This window comes from Battus philenor, unplaced genomic scaffold, assembly GCF_028537555.1.
Source record: "Battus philenor isolate CCGP_79_NKW_IND1 unplaced genomic scaffold, ilBatPhil1.0.hap1 SCAF_9, whole genome shotgun sequence".
Taxonomy (NCBI): domain Eukaryota; kingdom Metazoa; phylum Arthropoda; class Insecta; order Lepidoptera; family Papilionidae; genus Battus; species Battus philenor.
In genome coordinates this window covers 15,752,737-15,773,351 of record NW_027181759.1, presented here as the reverse complement: position 1 = coordinate 15,773,351, position 20,615 = coordinate 15,752,737, and the positions used below count along the sequence as shown (strand labels likewise).

Sequence of the window (20,615 nt, the reverse complement as noted above, 5' to 3'; positions counted from 1 at the left end):
AGAAGTTTCTGTTTCCCTTCAAAATTGCCATTTTCCAATGACCACAGGTTACAATCTGCAAACAATTCATCATTTTCCTGGACATGTATATAACACAGTTATATTTATATATCACGTCCAAAAACCTCGGTCTCTAATGTCAGTATTGTTAAGTATCCTGTAAGAATTAGATCATAGCACACTATGTTTCTAATGTTTGACACAAGATGGCGTTCGGGACGCTCTAATTCCGGACGTCACTAATAGATGGCGCAGACAGCCGTCAGCCCCGCGCTTAACAATTAACAAAGACCAAAAATCGAAAAAAATATTTAGTTTTTATTTAGACAGGTAGATTCTAGATAAATATACAGGATGTCAAAAATTATATGCCAGGTATTTCTAGTTATTGCAATTCAAAAACCTTTTTTAAATTTGCGCACTCAATGTTCATGTTCTCTCAATAAATGTGTCAACATGTCTTTCTAATTTCAATTTATAGGATGGTGAATGTTGACAAATGTCAACCATCTGTTCTTAAGCATGTCATGTGCGTCTTTCAATCTCGCTTTCCCGAATCACCGCTCACATACTTCAGGCAGTGACTAACACTGTCGCCATGATTTTAGCGGTAATGAGGCAAATACTGACATTAAAGGCCTGCGTGTGTTCAATTTAATAAAAAAATCATAAATCCACAACAGTAGGCGGTTGCCTTAGGCCGCGCTTCAGGGACTCCTCACGTTTCACGGCCACGCGAAGTCTCGCTGCATTTAAGTGCCTGAAAATTAAATATAACTAATTATACAGGATGATAATATAGGTGTAAAAACTTTATAGGAGTGAACGTACAACTTATTTTATTGTTATTATTATATTATTTTATATTATACATAGTAAAGGTATTATATATAATATGTATATATTATACATAGTAAAGGGTAATTTTCAAATTCAGATTACTGAATATTCAATTAATTATTGTTTACTATTCGTCCCTGTAGACTTTGTACTATCAGAAGTTATTGGCATGTGACATTCAAATGAAAAAAATAAATTTCATAGTGACCACTTTATACAACGTAGATTAGAAATAGGTGTAAAAGGTTTTACACTCACAAATGTGCTACACATTACCCCTTTAAGGCTTTTACATCTACAACAAAGCACACTATATTCATACTAAGCCATGGGAACACTGTTTTAGAAATAAAACTTTTAACGACATGTATTCTTAACATTCCATTGATTCACAGTTTAAGGATGCCTCCGTGCAATGCATTGATATTTCTTAACCAGACTCCTCTCCCTACTTAACTTTAGATGATCAAATATGGTCATCACATCAATTATCAACATCTTCACATGAGCCTGTAGACGCTCACTGCAAGGTGAAAGCTTCACCCCATGTTCGCTACAATAACCAGTCTTGTACAGTCTACTGCCTTCATCCAGCGACTTGACGCAACTTCAACTATGTTATCAGTGTAGTAGGAGGCCTAATCCCGCCGCGTCTACCAGCTCGTGGTCGCCACTCAAGAACCTTTAGACTCCAAGAGCCACCGGTTGGACGAGCAATATGCCCACTGCCACTTCAGACTGCCACTTTAGCAAAAATAAAACGCTCTTGTGTGAAATATGCCACATGCCTGTTCCATATGGAATGCTATTACTGATTTTTATACTCTCAGAAATAATTTCAACAACGGGCACCAGTTCTACAAAAGATGTGCCTTATTGTTCATTTTGTTCCGTGGGTGTGAAAGAGGGATCAGTTTCTAGAGGATGGGCAGCAGCGTCATCTGTGTACCTTAATATCACACTGTGAGAGCAGACCCCTGTGTTTAATAAGTTTTTTATATACATGACCCTGTCTCTGGGCGCCTCCCCTACTCTCTACCATATTGTAGACATGGACCTTTTTAATTTTAAACGTTTTTTTTCAGTAAATGTTGGACATTTTTACTCTCCTCTTCCGTTCTTCACAATCTCTTTCACTCTTCCATTATCACATTTTCATTCATTCTCTTACCATTAATTTATATTCCATTAACACTTCACCACATCCTTTTGATATATCACAGTACAGTTTCAATTTTAATGTTTATTTTAGGACACTTACACTTTTGGTATATCATTTCTATATTTTCTTAATTCTAATTAACAATTTATTATTACTGTCCTTATTATTACCCTACCTAAGTTGCATTTTTACTTATAATATTTCAGCAATACCTCAAAAAGATATGGCGACATTCACTGTCTCCTATAAGTAAGGCAATGGTGCACTTCTCCACCCTTTTTCCAAACTCATACCGAATATGTTAATATTTGAGGTGTCAAATCAAATGCCTACACCAAATACTGGTGGCATGCTAAAATTCTCACCTCTGGCGGATCTTCTCTAGAGTCTCAGGTGCAGGCTGCCTCTGTGTTACAGCTGCATCTCTTATCATGCTGCGGAGCTTCTTCATACAGTCCGCCAGGTTCAGCTGCTGGGACCTCGTGGTGTCAGATCGGATTATCAGGTACCCTTCCTTCGTTAGCCTCTTACCATGCTGTTGAATGAATAAGAAAGTAAACCATCAGAACTCGAATACCTGGACAAGCAGTAAAAGAAAATTAGTAAAATGACTAACATATTTATTATTGATACAGTAATTCCGCTGTAACATGGTAGTGTAGTCATTCTATAGTCGAACTTTACATTATCAGGTAAATATTTAAATTTTATTAATAATTCTTCTCTCATCCTACACAATATTTTTCTTTCCCTTTCATATCTTCATTCATACAATGCCTATCTTCCCTCATTCTCATTCCTGGATCACAGATAATTACAGTATCACAGTTTATTTGACTTGTATACAACATTTATTTACATTTGCTGTAGGATGATGCTCAGATAACCAGTCATGGTCTTTTTAACAAACGTGTGTATATATATACTTTAGGTGTCACAGACAGTCCTCTGTGCAAGGCATGCCTGGAAGACAACGAGACTGCGTACATACTACTTCAATGTACAGGGCTAGCTATCTTGGATCACCGAGGTGGCTCCCCGAGATCAAGGGTCTGTTGGAATTTCTCGAGGAGTTGGGTTGACTTGTTAAGACTAACTCCCAACACAAAACGAGAACAATGCCACTAGTAGTGGAAACCAGCCCACAGAGACTAGATAAGAGACACATTACCAAAATAGAACCTTGGAAAGCCATGGGTTATAGTGGAAACGTTTTTTAAAGAGAGACCTGAATTCACATTTCTTACAACGAAATCAAAATAATTTGAAACAGATTAACTAACAAAAACAATCAGGCCTTAAATCTTTAATTTCTGTCTATATTTATATGGTACCAAAAATAAAAAATTCTCAAAATGAAAAATATCTTAAAAATATTTTAAAGGTCTTATCCTTTAATGTTTCTGTATAAACACTGGATCATTCAATGGCTTACTAAAAATCTACTATTTACCGTTTTTGTGTAGCGTGTTTAAAAGTGAAAGACGTGTGAAAGGCAATTCTATTGAGAGAGTGATTAACACAATTTAATTATAAAAGTATATGAACAAACATACCAGTTCCATTAACTTTTCCCTTATATCAGGATGCAGCCAATCCGCTTCACTTAATTTGAACCTGAGGTCTACTTTTGTGTGCACCTGTAAAAAAATATATCATAGTATTTAGAAAATGAATAAAATGAATATTTACTAAAACACTTGCCATAAAAAAGTGTAAATGAAAAGTACAAAACTGACTATTAGTCAATATATAAAATTTGATGACTCAACAAAATTCTGTCCAACTCTATACACTAAAACACATACAAATAAATGTCACATTTACATAACAAACATAAGCAAACACATTAGCAAGTAAATTTTAGATGTATAAGCTGTAATAACATGTCTTGAGCACTGGTAGTCCAGCAATAAAGGACTGAGATTTGCAAACATAAGTTGCGGGTTTGATTCCTGGAATATGTACATCATATATAAGATTTACACTTTGTGCATTAATTTTATATATATATATATATATATATATATATATATATATATGGGAAACAACATTCTCTGCTTACTAAAGTACCACACTGCAGTTGCCAACCTACTTGCCAAGCATGGTAATTATAGAATATTCCCCCATAGATATGTATGGGAGAGGCATACCCTTACAGTGAGCTTTTACGAGCTAAAACAATGATATGGTAGAACAATGTTCATGTTGTCATGTACAATTCAATGAATTATACATTTAAAGAAAAGGTTATCAAAGGCTGTAATACAGTTAATAAATAATATATATCTAAAATTACTATTAACTATATAATTAAGTAGTAATTATTGATATGTTACCTTATTGACATTTTGTCCCCCCGGACCAGAGCTAGCACTATAAGATATATCCAACTTATCCATTGGAATATAACCAGAAAATTTCTCTTTGGGATCCGGTGTCTGAAATAATAAATAACCAGGTTTATATTTTATTAAACAAAATAAAAAGTAATATCAAATATCTGATTAACCCTTTCAGTGCTTGCGAAAAAGAGGTGCCTCTGCTAGAATAACTATATGAACTTCACAGTTTTGCTAGGATTTGGGACAATGCTCATATCAAATGAGAAATAATATTTACATTATTTTTCTCTACTCATTAAAATTATATTAATAACAAAGGTATAAGTGTTCATATATTAAAGGGATCCGAAAGTAATGTCATTTCTGTCAACATATTTTACAAAATTGCATTGAAAATTTGTATACTTGATGGCAAAAGGTTGTTGATAACGAAGGTGAATATATTGTTGATTAGAAATAAAAACTTTTTAAAAATGTAGTTTTGTGAATATAACTTAAGAAAGCAACATTACTTTCCGGTCCCCCTAATAAATAGTAAAACTTGAGTTCTCTCTTAGAAAATATATTTACATATACATAAAGTCATCTTTTGATAATAATTTTATATGGACCCATCATTATGAAGTATACACGGAAAAAGTCCAATAAGGGCCTAAAGACACATCAATTGACACTATTGGGATGTTGCCTGAACAGCCACCATCAGTGTTTATGATACATTTCGGTACCTCCACATTTGGTTGTCCACAGAGTTAAAACAAAAAACTATTTTTTTCTGTTCCCTCATAATGAAATTAGATCTTTAATGAAAAAAATATTTTGAGATAGAGTTTTCCCTTAATAGTAAAGCATTTCGAGGCATAGAGAGAGCGCAGACATCTTTTATAGTAGCTGATGATGGTTCAAACAGAATATTTTCCCAATTTACACTTGACATTGATCCTAGATGTTTTAGGCCAATTTTAAAGTAAGTTGTTGGACACAGATTATTAAATACCTCCAGCTTACGTTTTTAAATACATATTGCAGTGGTGTTTACTCAAGAAAAGCAGTTGTAAGCATAAATATATTTATTTATATTAAAACGCAAAGTAAATTAAGAGGAAACTAATATTTAATTCTAACAGTAGTACAATGTTTAAGAATATTCAATAGTCAAATACTTACAAATGAAGGCGTTGTCAGCTTTAAGGAACTGTTCGGATATAAAGTTTCAAGAGAAATCGCACTCTTATAGGCCATAGGACGTTTCGACAACATTGAGTAGAAGGCGGTAAAAGCCATTCTACTAATATTATTGACTCGCACAGGCATCGCCATTGTTTAAATGTATTAAAACGCACCTTCAAGTATTATATTAATATATCTAATGCATATTAATTTATAATCAACGCTAATCCAAAACCTCGGTAAAAGTAACCTCGCAATTGACATCAACTGACATTGACAGTAATACTTTTAAATATTTTTTTGACAACGATAGTGAACATAAGGTTTGGCTGGTTCATTAATCTTACTTATTCTCTTTCTTATTTTATACAAATTAAAAGATTACTCTGGTTATTCATCTTGATGAAATTACTAGTATTTCTTAGTTAAGAATATATATTCTTTAAATTGTTTGAATGGCCGCATAATTTTTTTAAGCAAATATAAGCTTTACTTTTATTTTATTATCGATTTCACTTAACATCGATTATGGGGTACTTTACATTATTACAGACTTATAACTACTTATGTGTATTGAAATATTTTAGGTAATCTGTCATTTTGTAATAAAGTTTATTATCATTTTATGTAACCATTTTCTTCTACTTCTCATTTGTGCACTTGTCAAAATGATCGTGGTCAAGCCCCGGTCGATTCTGGTGCAGTATGCATAGCACCATGTGGATAGTGGCAGAGTGAGAGTATTCATTTACAGAATTTTAACTTGCAGCCTTGATGAAGTCTTTCTATCTTGTTGGAGAGCATCCACAAAATCGCTTGCCTTCCACTTTGCCTTGCACCATCAAACGTTCCATTGAGTCCTCATTACTAGTGACACGTCCAAAGAAGTTGAAGAATTAGTAATATCAGCGATTCTTTTAATAATTATTATCTGACAATTTTGCCAATCATTAAAAAAATTCAATAAGAAAATACATCGATCTCGTAAGAAATATTTACCGTAAATAAACAAAACTCTTTATTACATAAATCGGTTTTATAGAAACTTTGAAAGCAGAAAGAGACTAATAGGAGTTCATATAGAGTTTATTAAATAGAGTTCATTCATTTTATTATTTTTATCCACTGATATGGCAACTGATAAATTTTAACAAGAAAAAAGTTTTATACATCTTATTTTTCATATTTTAGTGATAGAATGAAAATACTTTCTTTTTTGAAAAAGAACTGGAAATTCCAAAAAAAGAGTAGCGAATACACTGCACACTAGTGCACACTTATTACTATTTATAATTTGAATAATTTAAATAATTAAGAAATATACTTCTCTTATGTATATTCATTATTATACCAATAACACCGTTATGATACCGCAGTAGAGGAAAAATATTGCCAGATTGTGTGACGGATGATAATAAATAATTTATTTTAATTCACACCGCGCATTAAGGCATTATGCATGTTTTTCCTCGTGCAATGAAATAGCCATTTTAAAACTATCAAACGGAAAAGAAACATTCGCGCTCGTGCGATTCACGCTCTGAATCATTTAATTAGGATCTCGTTCCGCTTTGCGGATCCCTCTCGTGCGGCCAGCCTGCCAGCCTGTTTAGACAATAATTATATCAAAGTTGGTTAAATGCCGTTGTCTTTAAATGAAAATTAACAGTTACATTACACCACATGCGACTGGTTTCTTTTAAAAATCGACATTATGGTTTTCAGAGTTTATTTATGTTGTATTTAAAATATAATGTCAACTACTTGAAATTAAATTGGTTTTAATTACTAGTTTAATATTCGATACACTGGTTATTGGTGATAGAATACATTGCCATTTTGTCTTAAACTATTCTGAAAAAAAAACAAAATATTGTAAATCGTAAATGTGAATAGAAGTCGTTTATGATTATTCGTAAATACTAATCCTTTTTAAATTTGTTCAATATGTCTTTCTTTTAATACAAATAAGCAGTGCTTTTTTGTGGGGTCACGAAAATAATTTCCGAAAATATGGTAAATTTGCCTTTAAAAATTAAAAAATTGAAAATATTTTAAATGATAAAAATAAATAATATTTTACTAACCTAAAAAAAATTATTTAATATATTTCCTTATTTTTTTATCTGAACAATGGCAATGGTTAGAGTGCGGATACAAAACATTATGGACTTACAACTTTCGAGATTGCTTTGTCCACAAAAATTAAAAGTAAAAAAGGGCATACAAATAACCAAGTAACTTCTTGTCTTTTAGATGAAATCTACACACAGCGATTAACATAATTTACGTTTTCTCCAGTTTATCGTGTATATTTATCTCTTCGTTTTACAAATGGATTAAATATTATAAAAACCGCAACTAAGATAACATATAATTCAATTGTATGTAACAGAAAGCAGTTTGACAGAATAGAGGTGTTCTTTCATTTAGTTGCTTAATGTTATAATAATTATTTTGTTATTTTATATACATATATAGTATCGTCAAAATTCTCTTCATTATTAATTTAAGCAAAAAAGATATCTAAAAATTTATGACAATAAAGAGGAATATGTAACTGTCAATAAAATCATTGCATTGCATTCCATATGGAACAATCACACAGTTTACTTCACGCAACAGTCTTTTATTTCTTTTAGGACAGATGACGTCTCTTTACTCCTAAGTTTCTGTACTCCTAATGAAATGCGGTTACTACTATATAAAGGATATTTGTAAAATTAACCCAAAAAAAACTAGTCTGAGTTTTGTTGTGGGCTCTTTTTAGAACGGGGCGTGTTTGGAACTTACATAGCTTTAAATTGAAGGATACCTTATATCACTTTTTCGCATTATAAAATTTTTACGTCTCTCTATATAACATTCATAATTTTGTATTAAAGCGAAAGGATTAAACACGTGTTGAATCCATTTTTGAATTGCCCCCTTTAATAATCAAATTGCCCCCATGTTTAGAAGTTCAATCTGATTAGAACTTCTATTAAACTTAGCAATTCTGGCATCCGTCCGTTAAGAAATAAATGTTCAAATTAAATGTTACTTTAAATATTCCCGAATCGAGAATACCGCAATGTCTGATGACTTGTGGCTCTAAGACGAGTTCGCTTACAATAGGGCTTATGAGAAGGCTGACTCGTCACTTATAGAACAATGGATAGCTTCGGAAGAATAAACGACTAGTCGACGGCAGAGACGACTGTAACACATAAAGGGCTACCACACCGATGCGCCAGGAGACGCAAAACTTACTTTTTAGGTAGTAAGGCTTAAAATTGTGAACTATTTGATGGCCTGTAACTATAATAGAAATAGAATTGTAAGCCTTGGAATTTATGAAGCTGAGTAACCTTGCACGACAATTAGCACGAACTTCATTCCGAATAAAGAGAACAATGGAGACGGCAACGAGTTTCGTTGCGAAATCCAAGCAGAAATGAGATCTGTAAAATAATGCAATCTTTTTTTATTCCAAAGCCATTAAATGATTAAGGCAAATGACGATATATTGACATCTGTCATGTTTGCGGTTATGCAAGCGCAAGAGCTCGTTGGCGAGAAAGATGTCCAAGTGTGATCGAAGAACTTGTATTCACATATGTACAAAGAGTATTTAGTATACACGAACCTACCGCAACAGTAGCGACCACATCACTAATGGCGTCCGAATTCAAATCGGTGTTTTGAATACGAACGCGCAAGAATTATTTCACCTAAAAGTATTGTGGTTGTAGAGGCCAGCAATAAGAGCGCGAACGCTACAAGGTCTCAAGGTCTCTACTTTGTGAATTTTGCTTTTAAATACAACAAGGAAGTGAAGGAAATTTATTATATCTTGCAGAAAAACTAAGGTGAACTAGGCGGTTCAATAAATTGCAGGTTTGAAGAAGTACTGTGCAGGTCACATAGCTCGCAGAACAGATGGCCGCAGAGGACCTAAAGTTCTGGAGTGAAGACCACGAACCGGTGGACGCGGAGTGGGTAGGCCCCCCACTCGGTGGACCGATGACATAGTTTAAGTCGCTCGAACTTTCTGGATGCGTTCAACACAAGGTCGGTTATCGTAGCGTTTTTTTGGAGGAGGCCTATGCTTGACAGTCGTTGTCTATGGCCGAAAAGAAGAAAAAATTGTTCGACGTGTCCTCCTGGTTTCTCTTGATCCAATCAATCATTTAAATTGCGCTATCAATTTGGATCATATCATCATATCCTTATGCTTTGAAATAGGCGTCTAATAATATTAAAAAAAGAATAAACTAATTAATAGAATTGATCTATTAAAGAAGTGTAAAATTTAAAAACAAAACCCGACGATATGTTAAAACGGAAATTATTAATCTGTGGATCGGTGTAATTGGCGCGTCGGTGTGACAGTAGGATGGCAGGTGACAGCTGACGTTTCGCCGCCGCATACCCGGCGTCCATGAGCCATGGCCAACGCCGAGCAATTATAACAGATTTCAATGTTTATTCATTGTACTGCTACCGTCTCAAAGAATGTGCTTTTTACTAAACAGTAAGTGAGAATGCATGTGTGGATTGATATTAGTCGCTGTAACAATTACAACGCATTGATGGAACATCTACATACATTATACTTAATCTACGCATAATACAGGAAAATTTTAATAAAAAAAAGGAATCCAATCGAAAAGAATATTCGACCTATAATAAGTTTCTTATGCCTTAAACCATGGATGCACAGACCGCGGCCCGCCGGTCGAGTACTGGTGGCCCGCCGACAGCAAAAATAATACTTTCGTACATTCGAAAAAATAAAATACTGAATTCTATTCCAGAATAAAACCAAAAAAATTTAATTACCTATACTTCTGGCGGGCGGCCCGCCATCAGTTCATGATTTGCCCGAGTGGCCCCTAGTCTTAATAATTCTGTGCAACCATGCCTTAAACAAATATAAGATAAAAAAGGCAACTTTAAGCAAAACAATGCATTCTATTTTCTTCTACTATACAAAATGAATCATTGTAATGAGTTTTTTTAAACAGAGTATTCATTTTACTGGTCTAACTAAATAAATACAATAATTCAAAACATTAATTATTGACGTGTTAATCATTTTTGAATGAATATATTTAAAGCTGATATTTTCCCTGCTTACTTCAAAAAAAAATATTAAACATTATTTTAGTAAGTGATAACTTAAAAAATTACGATAAATCAAATATATAGTCATCGGGAATTTTCGACTTAATTCAAGTAACATTTAATTCATCACATAAGTGTTTCATTTGATTTTGGATTCCGCGAACTGTAGATTTTCTCTATGTTTATGGAGATTATTAAATATATTAAATATTTCTGCTTCAAACATCGAATCGGCACAAATAACTTCGGGTGATGAAAGTGAATTCGAACCTTCGATTCCGAAAAAAAGAATAGGAGTAATTTCTGACAGCGATAAAGGATAATAAAACACCTTTGGTTTTATTTTTTGTTCTTCTGTTTAATGTATTGTAATTAAATAAAAAAATAAAACAGTGTTTCCGTAATATATTAAATATTTTAAACTGTCAATGCATTTTATTTATGTCTGTGTACACCTAAAAATATTAAAAAAATCAAAAATAACATTTTTGATTTTATTTTTTGGCAAAATCTTGCATTTTCTGCAAGTTTTTCAATTTACACGGTTTAGAATTGAAAATTTTTAATTTTCGATTTACACGTTTTTCTCAGGAACGTACCTACCGTGTAAATCGGGGGATAGGTGTATATGTTATGTATCTAACTAAGACTTTGTATTTTATCTTGTATGTGCGTGCTATAGAGTTTGAGTAACTTTTGTCTATGTAGGATTATGATCCTTATGCACGTCCTCACAATGTTAATAATGCTAAAGGCGGAAACTTGTAATAACACCCTGATGTATAAGTCGCTTGTTAAAATGTAACCAGTTTTTAAGTTTCTTGACCGAGCAAAAATTAAAAAAATATATATACTACCATTTCGAAAAGCGTTAATGCTGATAGAAGTAACAGAAGACGCTCCAGCAACAATTCTATCTAGTATGATCGGTATCGATACATCATCGTTGTAACTGTAAAAATAATATAATTCGTCTGCGTATGCCTAGCACGGGTACTTCCTATTTCCGCTAGTTCAAATTCCAAGAAGCTACACAAAGTTTTTTTTTTTGTTTCGGTGGAGGAAATCTTCCGGTATTCAAGATGCCCTGCCTCGGGGGGGCGGACAGGGGTATGTGGGATTCCTACCCACTAACCCCCCCCCCCCCCGATGGTTGCCCTCTGCGCTAAACGGGGGACCGCGGTATCTCCTGGTCAGGGATCGCCACGCGGTCTTCCCTCGCGCCATGCTACTTTTCGATAGCCCGTCCCGGTGTATGCGTGTATACGCTACCCCCGAAACCCTCGTGGTGCTATCACGATAGTTCCGAGACCACGTCGAACCATCGTCCGCCTCAGAGTCGCCGAAGCTAGTGGGAGTTTAGGGCCTCCACCCTAAGTTACCGCGACTCCGAAGGCCCCGTTTATGGTAGGGGAGCACCATAGCTACACAAAGTCTACACCAACTAACAACATAACTTATAGACAACGTATTCAGTTGTCCAATCGTACACAAGAAGGTAGTAGGCGAGAAGGAAGAGCTATGCTGAATCTTCTAAATTCTTCGTTAGTGGTACATTAAGTACTCCTAACTCTCTCTTTCTCTCTTGTATATGTATTGAACATTCTCTGGTGTCAAATTGTTTTAAGTTTATTGCAGTAGATATGTTTATGTTTCTGATATGTTGTATATATCACAGTTTAAATAAAACAAAAGAGTGTCACGACCAATAGAGAGAGATAGATTGCAAGTAGTTGATATACTAATATATAAAATTCTCGTATCACGGTGTTCGAATTTGAACTCCTCTGAAACGGTTTGACTGATTTTTACCAAATTTAATATGTGTATTCAGTAGGTCTGAGAATCGGCTACTATCTATTTTCTATACCCCTAAGTGATAAAGGTTGTTCACACTTAAAAAAAAAATATTTTTTTAACGAAATTTTTTGTTTTTATGATACAGCATACAAGAATACATACAACCATAAATTTTCACCCCTTTATGATCAACCCTTATTTTTTATTTGTAAATTAAAATATCAATTTTTTTTTGCAAAACAACGTTTGCGGGATCAGCTAGTATAGTATAAGAAGCAATGTATCTTTCGTTGTTGAACAAAGGTGGCGACTTGTTCCGCAAACGATCCGTACCGTTACTCAATCGATGCTATTGTTTCTGTTCACACAATGCGAGATAGGCGGCCGGTGAAGCGTGGCATGTGGGTCGACAGCGGTAATACATGTCAGCGTATTCTTATAACATTCAACGAAAACACTTATTATAAACACAAATATATAATCTACCTAATACTTTGGAACTAAAACGTTCCTTCGCATTAAGAAAAGGACCAATATTTAGCCACTTCCGCACATACAGCGGCAGTCGTGCAATGAAATGCACCGCCCGCCAGCCCGCTGATAAATGCGCATGCGGCAAACAATGCGAATCACACAACGGTTGTGTGATTAATATTGGTCCTTTTCTTACTTAGGATGGACTTCCGCGAAGTAACGCCTGATTCCATTAAAAAGTTCCTTCGCATTTCATATGATTCGCATTCAATTATTGTTATTAAAAGTTTATTTATATTTAACTATTGTATAAAGATGTGAGTTTGTTCGATGTCTCCTTGTAAGATGTATTTGTTAATAAAAATGTAAATTTTTCCAAATCAATTTCAAAGTAATTCCCGTCCGATAAAATGAGCATTGCGACTCATTCTTACTCAACATTGTATGTTTGCTGAACGATGTGAGTCGAGTTTTTGGCAAAAAAGTCGCGAAAGACCAATGCAGTATGACATCGACCAATCGAGATCATTTGAAACACAATGAGCCAAATGATATTCCAACTTCTGACAAACAGACGCTTGGCAAATGTTATAGACAGTACTACAACCAAGTATTATTGAATCAATAAAGTTTATTCTGAAATATGTTTGATTAATTTATTTTTTCTATTAGAATCCAACTGGAGAATACTTTTTTTTATGCCCCCCGCCTCTGGGAGCCTCTTGTACCCCCTAGTTTGGGACAAGGACTTTATTAACACATAATTTTTTCAGAGTTTTATCTTTATTTGACACTTTCATACTTCTCCATTTCTTTTATTCTTTCCTTTTATCCTTCACAATATCTTGGAATTTTTGTTCTTTCATTCCTTTTTGCTTTCATCGCCTTCCTTTCCTCATCTTTTTTACTCTTAGGTGCCTAGGTACATTTTTATTTTCTAATCCTTGTACTAGACAATAGCTTCTGGTAGTATAAATTCTGTAGAGATAGATAAATAAACCCCATTGTATGCTATTTACATAAACATTGTTTTCGAAACATGGCTTATTCCGAATCCGTCACTTGAAAAATTTCTACAAATACTGTGTAAAAAGTCGGCTACAGATAATGAATATAAAAAATTAATGTGTGTTTATCTGTATTCGATAGATTCAAAAAACTATGCATTTAATCGCCTTGAAAGTTTTTTTAAAAATGTTTTTTTTTTTAATTTTGTTTAAGGTATCTAGTTAATAAAATGTTTATTATCTGTTGCCAACAACACAATACCAAAATTCTAATGAACTGATTTATATCGCAGAACAGTTAATCCGCATAAGTATTTATGAAAACGGTTTTAAAAAAAAAGATCATCCTCATAAACGACAAGCCGTTTCGACGAACACAAAATATATGAAGCCCGTTAGTATTAATTACAGCAACACTGTTTTTTTTATTCGCTACATGCTGCCAGTGCAAACGCAATATACAGATTAAACAGAAATATAGAAACAGTATATTCTAACAATCTGTAAATTATTAAAAAGATTATTTATATTTCTGACAGTGATTTTTTCTTTTAAAAATAAAATGCTAAATTTATTTTAAAATACTTGTAGTTTGTAGGTGTAATTTATATCTATTTAAAATCATTAATATAATCTCAGCCGTAGGGTGTATTTTAATAAGACATGTAGGAAGCAGCCAGCATCTAACATTTTTCGATCTGTCGTCATTTTGGGTAAGATGTAAGAAAAGGACCAATATTTAGCCACTTCCGCACATGCAGCGGTAGTCGTGCAATGAAATGCACCGCCCGCCAGCCCGCTGATAAATGCGCATGCGGCAAACAATGCGAATCACACAACCGCCACCGCCAAATTACTCAACACGTGTTTCACCCCTCCACGGGGCATCTTCAGGAGTTATGTTACACCGATTAGTGCCAAACACAGAGTCATGAGATGTCCTATGTTGAGCTTGCTGGTCTGTAGAACATCCACCCACAAGGTCCCAACTCCAGAATCTTAAAGCCATAGCGGTTCTGTGCACTATAAGTCGGACACAGTGCATGTGTGCAGTGTGTCTTCAACTCTTCAATTTCAGCAGCTTTGTTAGTCACAATTGATTATATAACCTTTAAATTATTTCTTACTTAGTTAGTATAACATCAAATACTTATATTTGAAAAGTAAAATTAAATTATAAACGATATAAATGAATGAAGCAATTAATTAAATAAAAATGAAGCAAAACAGAACAAAACGTAAACCTGTAGTGTTATCGTGTGAAGGAAATGAAAGTGAGTTGATAAATAAAATGAAGAATAAAAGATAAATTAATAAATGGCATTAAAAAAGAAGTAAGATGATAACGCAAATAATAAAATCTGTGAATATAAATATTTTGAAATAGTAGTGTGTAACCAAGACAAAAGAAGTAAGAAATGCGACCAAAAGCGGAGGTCATTTTAAAAAAAACACTACTAGTGATGGATATTTAATCACCTTTCGTCTTCATGGTAAGTGGCAAGGGTTGGTGACAGGAAGCATGTACCCCGTTCACTATTACTTGAGGCAAGCAATTGTTCGAACTAAGTTAGTGACATTAGTTCTACTGAACATATCCTTATTTCTAATTCCTCTAGACTCGGTTCGACACTGTTGCAGTGTCTGCAAAATGTAGCAAATACAGTAATACCCCGCTTTACGCGAGGAATACGTTCCAAAAAAAATCGCGTTAACTGAAATTCGCGTATAACGAGGTTTATGATTAAACATAGTCAAAAATTATTACAATAAAACACAAATCATTTTAATCAATCTCTTTAATTCTAGGAACACTTTATGCAACACATACTCTTATTTTTTACGGAAAAATACATCTATTGTCTTTTGGGTAACGTTTTGTTTACGTTCTTGTAAAATACGTTCATAACACTCAACACTGTTTTTAATTGTTTGACAGATGGTCAAGACACCATAGAGAAGTTGATGACTACATTATATTTATATGCACTCTTTCGCGTAAATCGAGGCATTTGAGCGCGAAATTTGCAATTCGCGTTATAGTAAAACTGCGTATAACGGGGTCACGTAAAGCGGGGTATTACTGTACGTGTTAATCTCCAGGAACGTGATTACTCTGTTATCTGAAGTGTACTGCGCGGCGCGTGCGCAGTTTTTATTAATTACGATGAGCAGCCTCGCGTGCTCTCCGAATTCCGTATGAATTAACGACGCTTGTCTGAACGCTCCGGATACTCTCCGCTGCAATCTCGCCAATCTAATTTCAGTCAGCCAAAGACTTGACTAGCTTTTTATTCCCCACTATTGGGCTATTTATTTAATGATATCATTTTTATTTATGTTATAGAAACGACATTTGTTGGCTCCTTAGTAGGTCGACCGACGACATATTTTTTATTATTACACTCTTTTGTACACAAGAGCTCGATAAAAAAGAAACTATTCATACAGAGATACAAGAGGCGGTCTTATCGCTAGAGGCGATCTCTACCAGACAACCTTTAGATGGAGATGAGAGACATGAAGGAGAAGACAGTTTAGGGTGTACGTTCAAACACACACACGCACACGTACACACGCACACGCACGCACACGCACACACACACTCACACGCACACACACACACACATGTATAATATACATATAAATGTGGGAACGGAACGTAAGAGTGAAGGAAGTGAGCGATTAATTGATGAATGAATGAAGAGTAGGAATGAATTATGGCATTCTCTGGGAAGATGGCGATGGGCCGGTTGGTATGAACTATGTAAGAAGTGAAAAATTAAAGTGTTTAAAAAATATCTAAAAACATCTATTATTCGCCTGCGTGATTCACTCCCATATAAATATAAAAATAGATATATTTACGTAGAAAATATATTACATAAATACGAATAAATAACAAATGATACATAATATTCTATTTAAGTGGTCAAGGAAGCGCTCTTTTACCATTTTTAAAAATGCTGATAGTGGTTTAGCGCATCTAATTGGTTCTGGTAGCTCATTCCATAACCTGACAGCGACAACAGTGAAATATTTCTCCATAAACACAATAGAATGAGCAGGCATAGTCAAGAATCGGTCATTTTTTTTGGACTGGACTGTTACTTCTGCACAAGCGGCTTTTGTAGATTACGCGTGTTTGTGGTGGCAGGGCAAGGAGTGCGTTTAACCTGAGATCTCTTTTAAAGTGGCGAAGTTCAAAGGCTGCTAGGGGAGCATCAACTCGAGCATGCTACAATTTTACTGAATTGAGAGGTCAAGAAGCTTTTAGATGGCTTTGGTGAACGCTTCATGGAGTGACCAGACTCTAGGGCTTCTTGGAAGCCTTCTTCTACTGACATATATAAGTGATCACTTGCATTTTTGTGTCTATGTTATAAAACCACGTTCATATAGTAATGTGATTTTTATACCATTTACGATCAACCAGAAATTATCGATGATTAACATTCCATGATACGACATATCAAACAACGATATAGGTTCAGTTTAGTTTGAACCCAATCTTGATCTTTTTAAACGGAATACACTCTCGTTTGTGTTCATCAAAGATATTACCAAGAAGTTTTTATGACATTCCAATCTTTTTTCACAGGCCTTACAGGACTTTTCAATCAGTTTGTATACAGTTGGCATTTCCAAATATTCGTAGACTTCTGTATGTGTATCTTCATGTAAATTTTAAATATTTTTTTTGTATAATGAATACCATTAAAACGGTGCTTTACGGCTCTGTGAGCTACGTTTTAGCTTCCACAGATAAAATAATACTAATTAAAAGTGATACAAAAACGGTATTATACATACAGGTTGATTTATATGCGTAAAACCTTTGCAAATGTACACAAATTATAAATATCGTCATGACACATATTAAAATTAATTATTGTTTAATATCTTTTTATAACATTTGTAAGTACATTCTTGTCTTAAAAAAACCTATTCACTCTTAAATATTTAATGGAATCAGACGTTACCTTGCAGAAGTCCATTCTAAGTACTCTTTGACTCTGTGTTTGGCACTAATCGGTGTAATATAACTCCTGAAGATGCCAGTGGAGGGGTGAAACACGTGTTGAGTAATTTGGCGGTGGCAGTGGCAGAGGCATCTTTTATTCTTCACGTTCTGATCTTTCATCACATTTCTTTCCTCGTCCACCTTCCTTATTAAATTAGTTCTAATTTCGTAGTACATATTTATTTACTTTCTTTATTAACAATATTTGTTTAGCTGAACCTTTATTTTAATCATAGCTTTTGTTCCTCATCCTCTCCATCAATGATCTGCTACATGCCAGAAGTTACACCTGCTGCCTTCCAATATAAAAATAAATAAACGTGATATATTTAATATTGAATATACAGGTTGATTAAAAATAGGTGGAGATATGAATAATCTCTTTAAAGCTTCTACACCAAACACCCTGTATAATAGTGCTTCTCTATGTTGTTCATAAAGTTCGCTTTTTGAATAGAGAGAGCTCGGACTCACGCGTTTCTAAGTGAAACCACGCGGCTTAAGTGATAAAACTAAATTGTTCGTAACGAAATTTGCGACTTTCTCACATTCACCATAAACATTGGAAAATAAACTCTAAAGTAATGCTCATTAAGCATAATAACCAATGTACAATTAACATATAATATAACGAATTTAAAAACACGTGTAAAATCAAAACTATTTTCTATATATGTACATATTTATTTATATATACATATATAATAATTCAAATTATGTTAATGAATACTCCGTTATACGGATAGTGTTGAAATCGCGGAATATATTTAACATCCATTTGCATTTTTAACAAAAAGAAAAACTAAATTTAGGAATGAAAGATGTTAAAATTAAATAATGCTTTGTTTTTAATTTACTCTGGCAACATTAAGATACTCGTTCGAAATTCAAAACGTGGTACAGATAATTGGCGGCAAACCGTTATAAGATGATCTCCGCAGCTAGTCCGTCACACCGTCGAAGTTTCCACTTACTTTCATGTTAATTACAATTAAATATAAATGTAATACGGACAGCGAACACCGGCACGATTTCTAGCAAGCGCAACGCGCATGCGTAAACACACATCTCATATCTTAATTCATATAATTATGATCTGATACTTTACAAGTTGAAAATTATAATTTATTCTGTGGCGAGCAGATATATCTAGCAGCAGACAAGGTAACATTCCTGGGTCACAGGATCAACAAAGAAGGAACCCGTCCGCCACGCAAACGCCTTGAAGCCTTGCAGAATTTTTCCTCTCCAAGAAACAGTCAAGTGGTTACGCAGATTCTCAGGGATGGTCAATTTTTACCGCCGCTTCATCCCCAGTGCTGCCAAACTCTAAGCTGCACTGGTTAAGGTTCTAGCTTCGTCACATGTAAAAGGAGCAAAACCTTTGGACATCCGAGCTAGAACAAGCCTTCCAGTAGTGCGTGGACCACCTCGCAAGCGCCACGTTACTATATCACCCAGTCGCAGAGGATTCGATCCGACTATTCACCGACGCTTCATCAACTCACGTCGGTGCATGCTTGCAACAACGACCAGTGGAAGTAAAATAAAACTATAAATAATGAAATTATTATTAATTCACATATTCTATAACTTACAAAGGTAACGTTCATGGAGAAAGTCAGTACAATTGAAGCATATGTAAATTTATCAAAGAACAAAAAACTAATCCAAAAACATCGGAAGAATTCCTATACCTTAAACGTTTCTTTTTTGAACATTTCAGGGCATCTTTTTAAGTTTTTAGCTTTCTGCTTTATATTTTCCACCAAGGAATTTAAATATCAAAAAAGAAAATAATTTCTAATCATGACAATCTAACAACTTTTTTATGGAATTCATATGCTTATTTATTAACTGTTTATTTGTACAAAAACTAATTTCAATGTTTTACCTTTTTATTACCTTTTAATATGGTTCCTGTACAAATTTTCTTCTCTACAGTAAATAAAAACTAACACTAACACACTATTTAATTATTACTTTAACAAATGAAATGCATCTAACTTTAAAACCTATCGTATAAGAAGGAACAATACCCCCACGACTCTAATTAAATGACAATAATTTAGATAGATCGAACGACTCGCCTTTGTCAAAACAAACCGATTTCGTTTTAAAATAAAATAAACTCGAGGACGGTGCATAAACTGCAAGTAACTTTGTATGTTCAGCATGGATTTAGTTTACTTTTCATACATTTAAGTGTAGTTTCGGAATGTTGGATCTGTTCCCAATATTGATAAAGAACTAAAAGTGTACAACTATATGGTCGCGGCACGCTGTTGGGTAAAGGAACCAATTTGTTAACCAATTTATTACAACCGCAACATAATATAAATTGGAACTATTTATTATGGACTAACAAATATACGAATACATTTTTATCCCTATTCCATAATGTCCTAAATATATTTATGTATAAAATCAAATTTTATTTTGTTAAGTGACGAATCCATTTTTATTCTATGTTAAGTAAAAGATTGACATTTGCTATCGGCCATCTTTCCGCAGTCCGCCATTTTGACATGTTTAACGCGATCCAGATAACATAGCAATGTGGTAGACTGGTGAAAATTATTTCATGCTTTACAGATTCGAATTGTCTGCATTTTAAATGTTAATTGTTTTTATTTCTTTATTCAGTGTATTAATCTAAATACAAATCTAATGTCACTGACATT

The 20,615-nt window shown here is 34.0% G+C and overlaps 1 protein-coding gene across 1 annotated transcript; it reads right to left on the bottom strand.

Moving 5' to 3' along the window:
• Positions 1-434: 434 nt before the first annotated feature.
• LOC137932399 (large ribosomal subunit protein mL62) lies at positions 435-5,761 on the bottom strand. Its single transcript, XM_068776003.1, has 5 exons — positions 5,515-5,761; positions 4,342-4,443; positions 3,559-3,642; positions 2,368-2,537; positions 435-760 (listed from the first exon to the last, which is right to left on the bottom strand). The coding sequence occupies exons 1-5, from the start codon at positions 5,665-5,667 to the stop codon at positions 667-669; spliced, it is 603 nt and encodes a 200-aa protein (XP_068632104.1). The 5' UTR covers positions 5,668-5,761; the 3' UTR covers positions 435-666.
• Between the last annotated feature and the right edge of the window lie 14,854 nt (positions 5,762-20,615).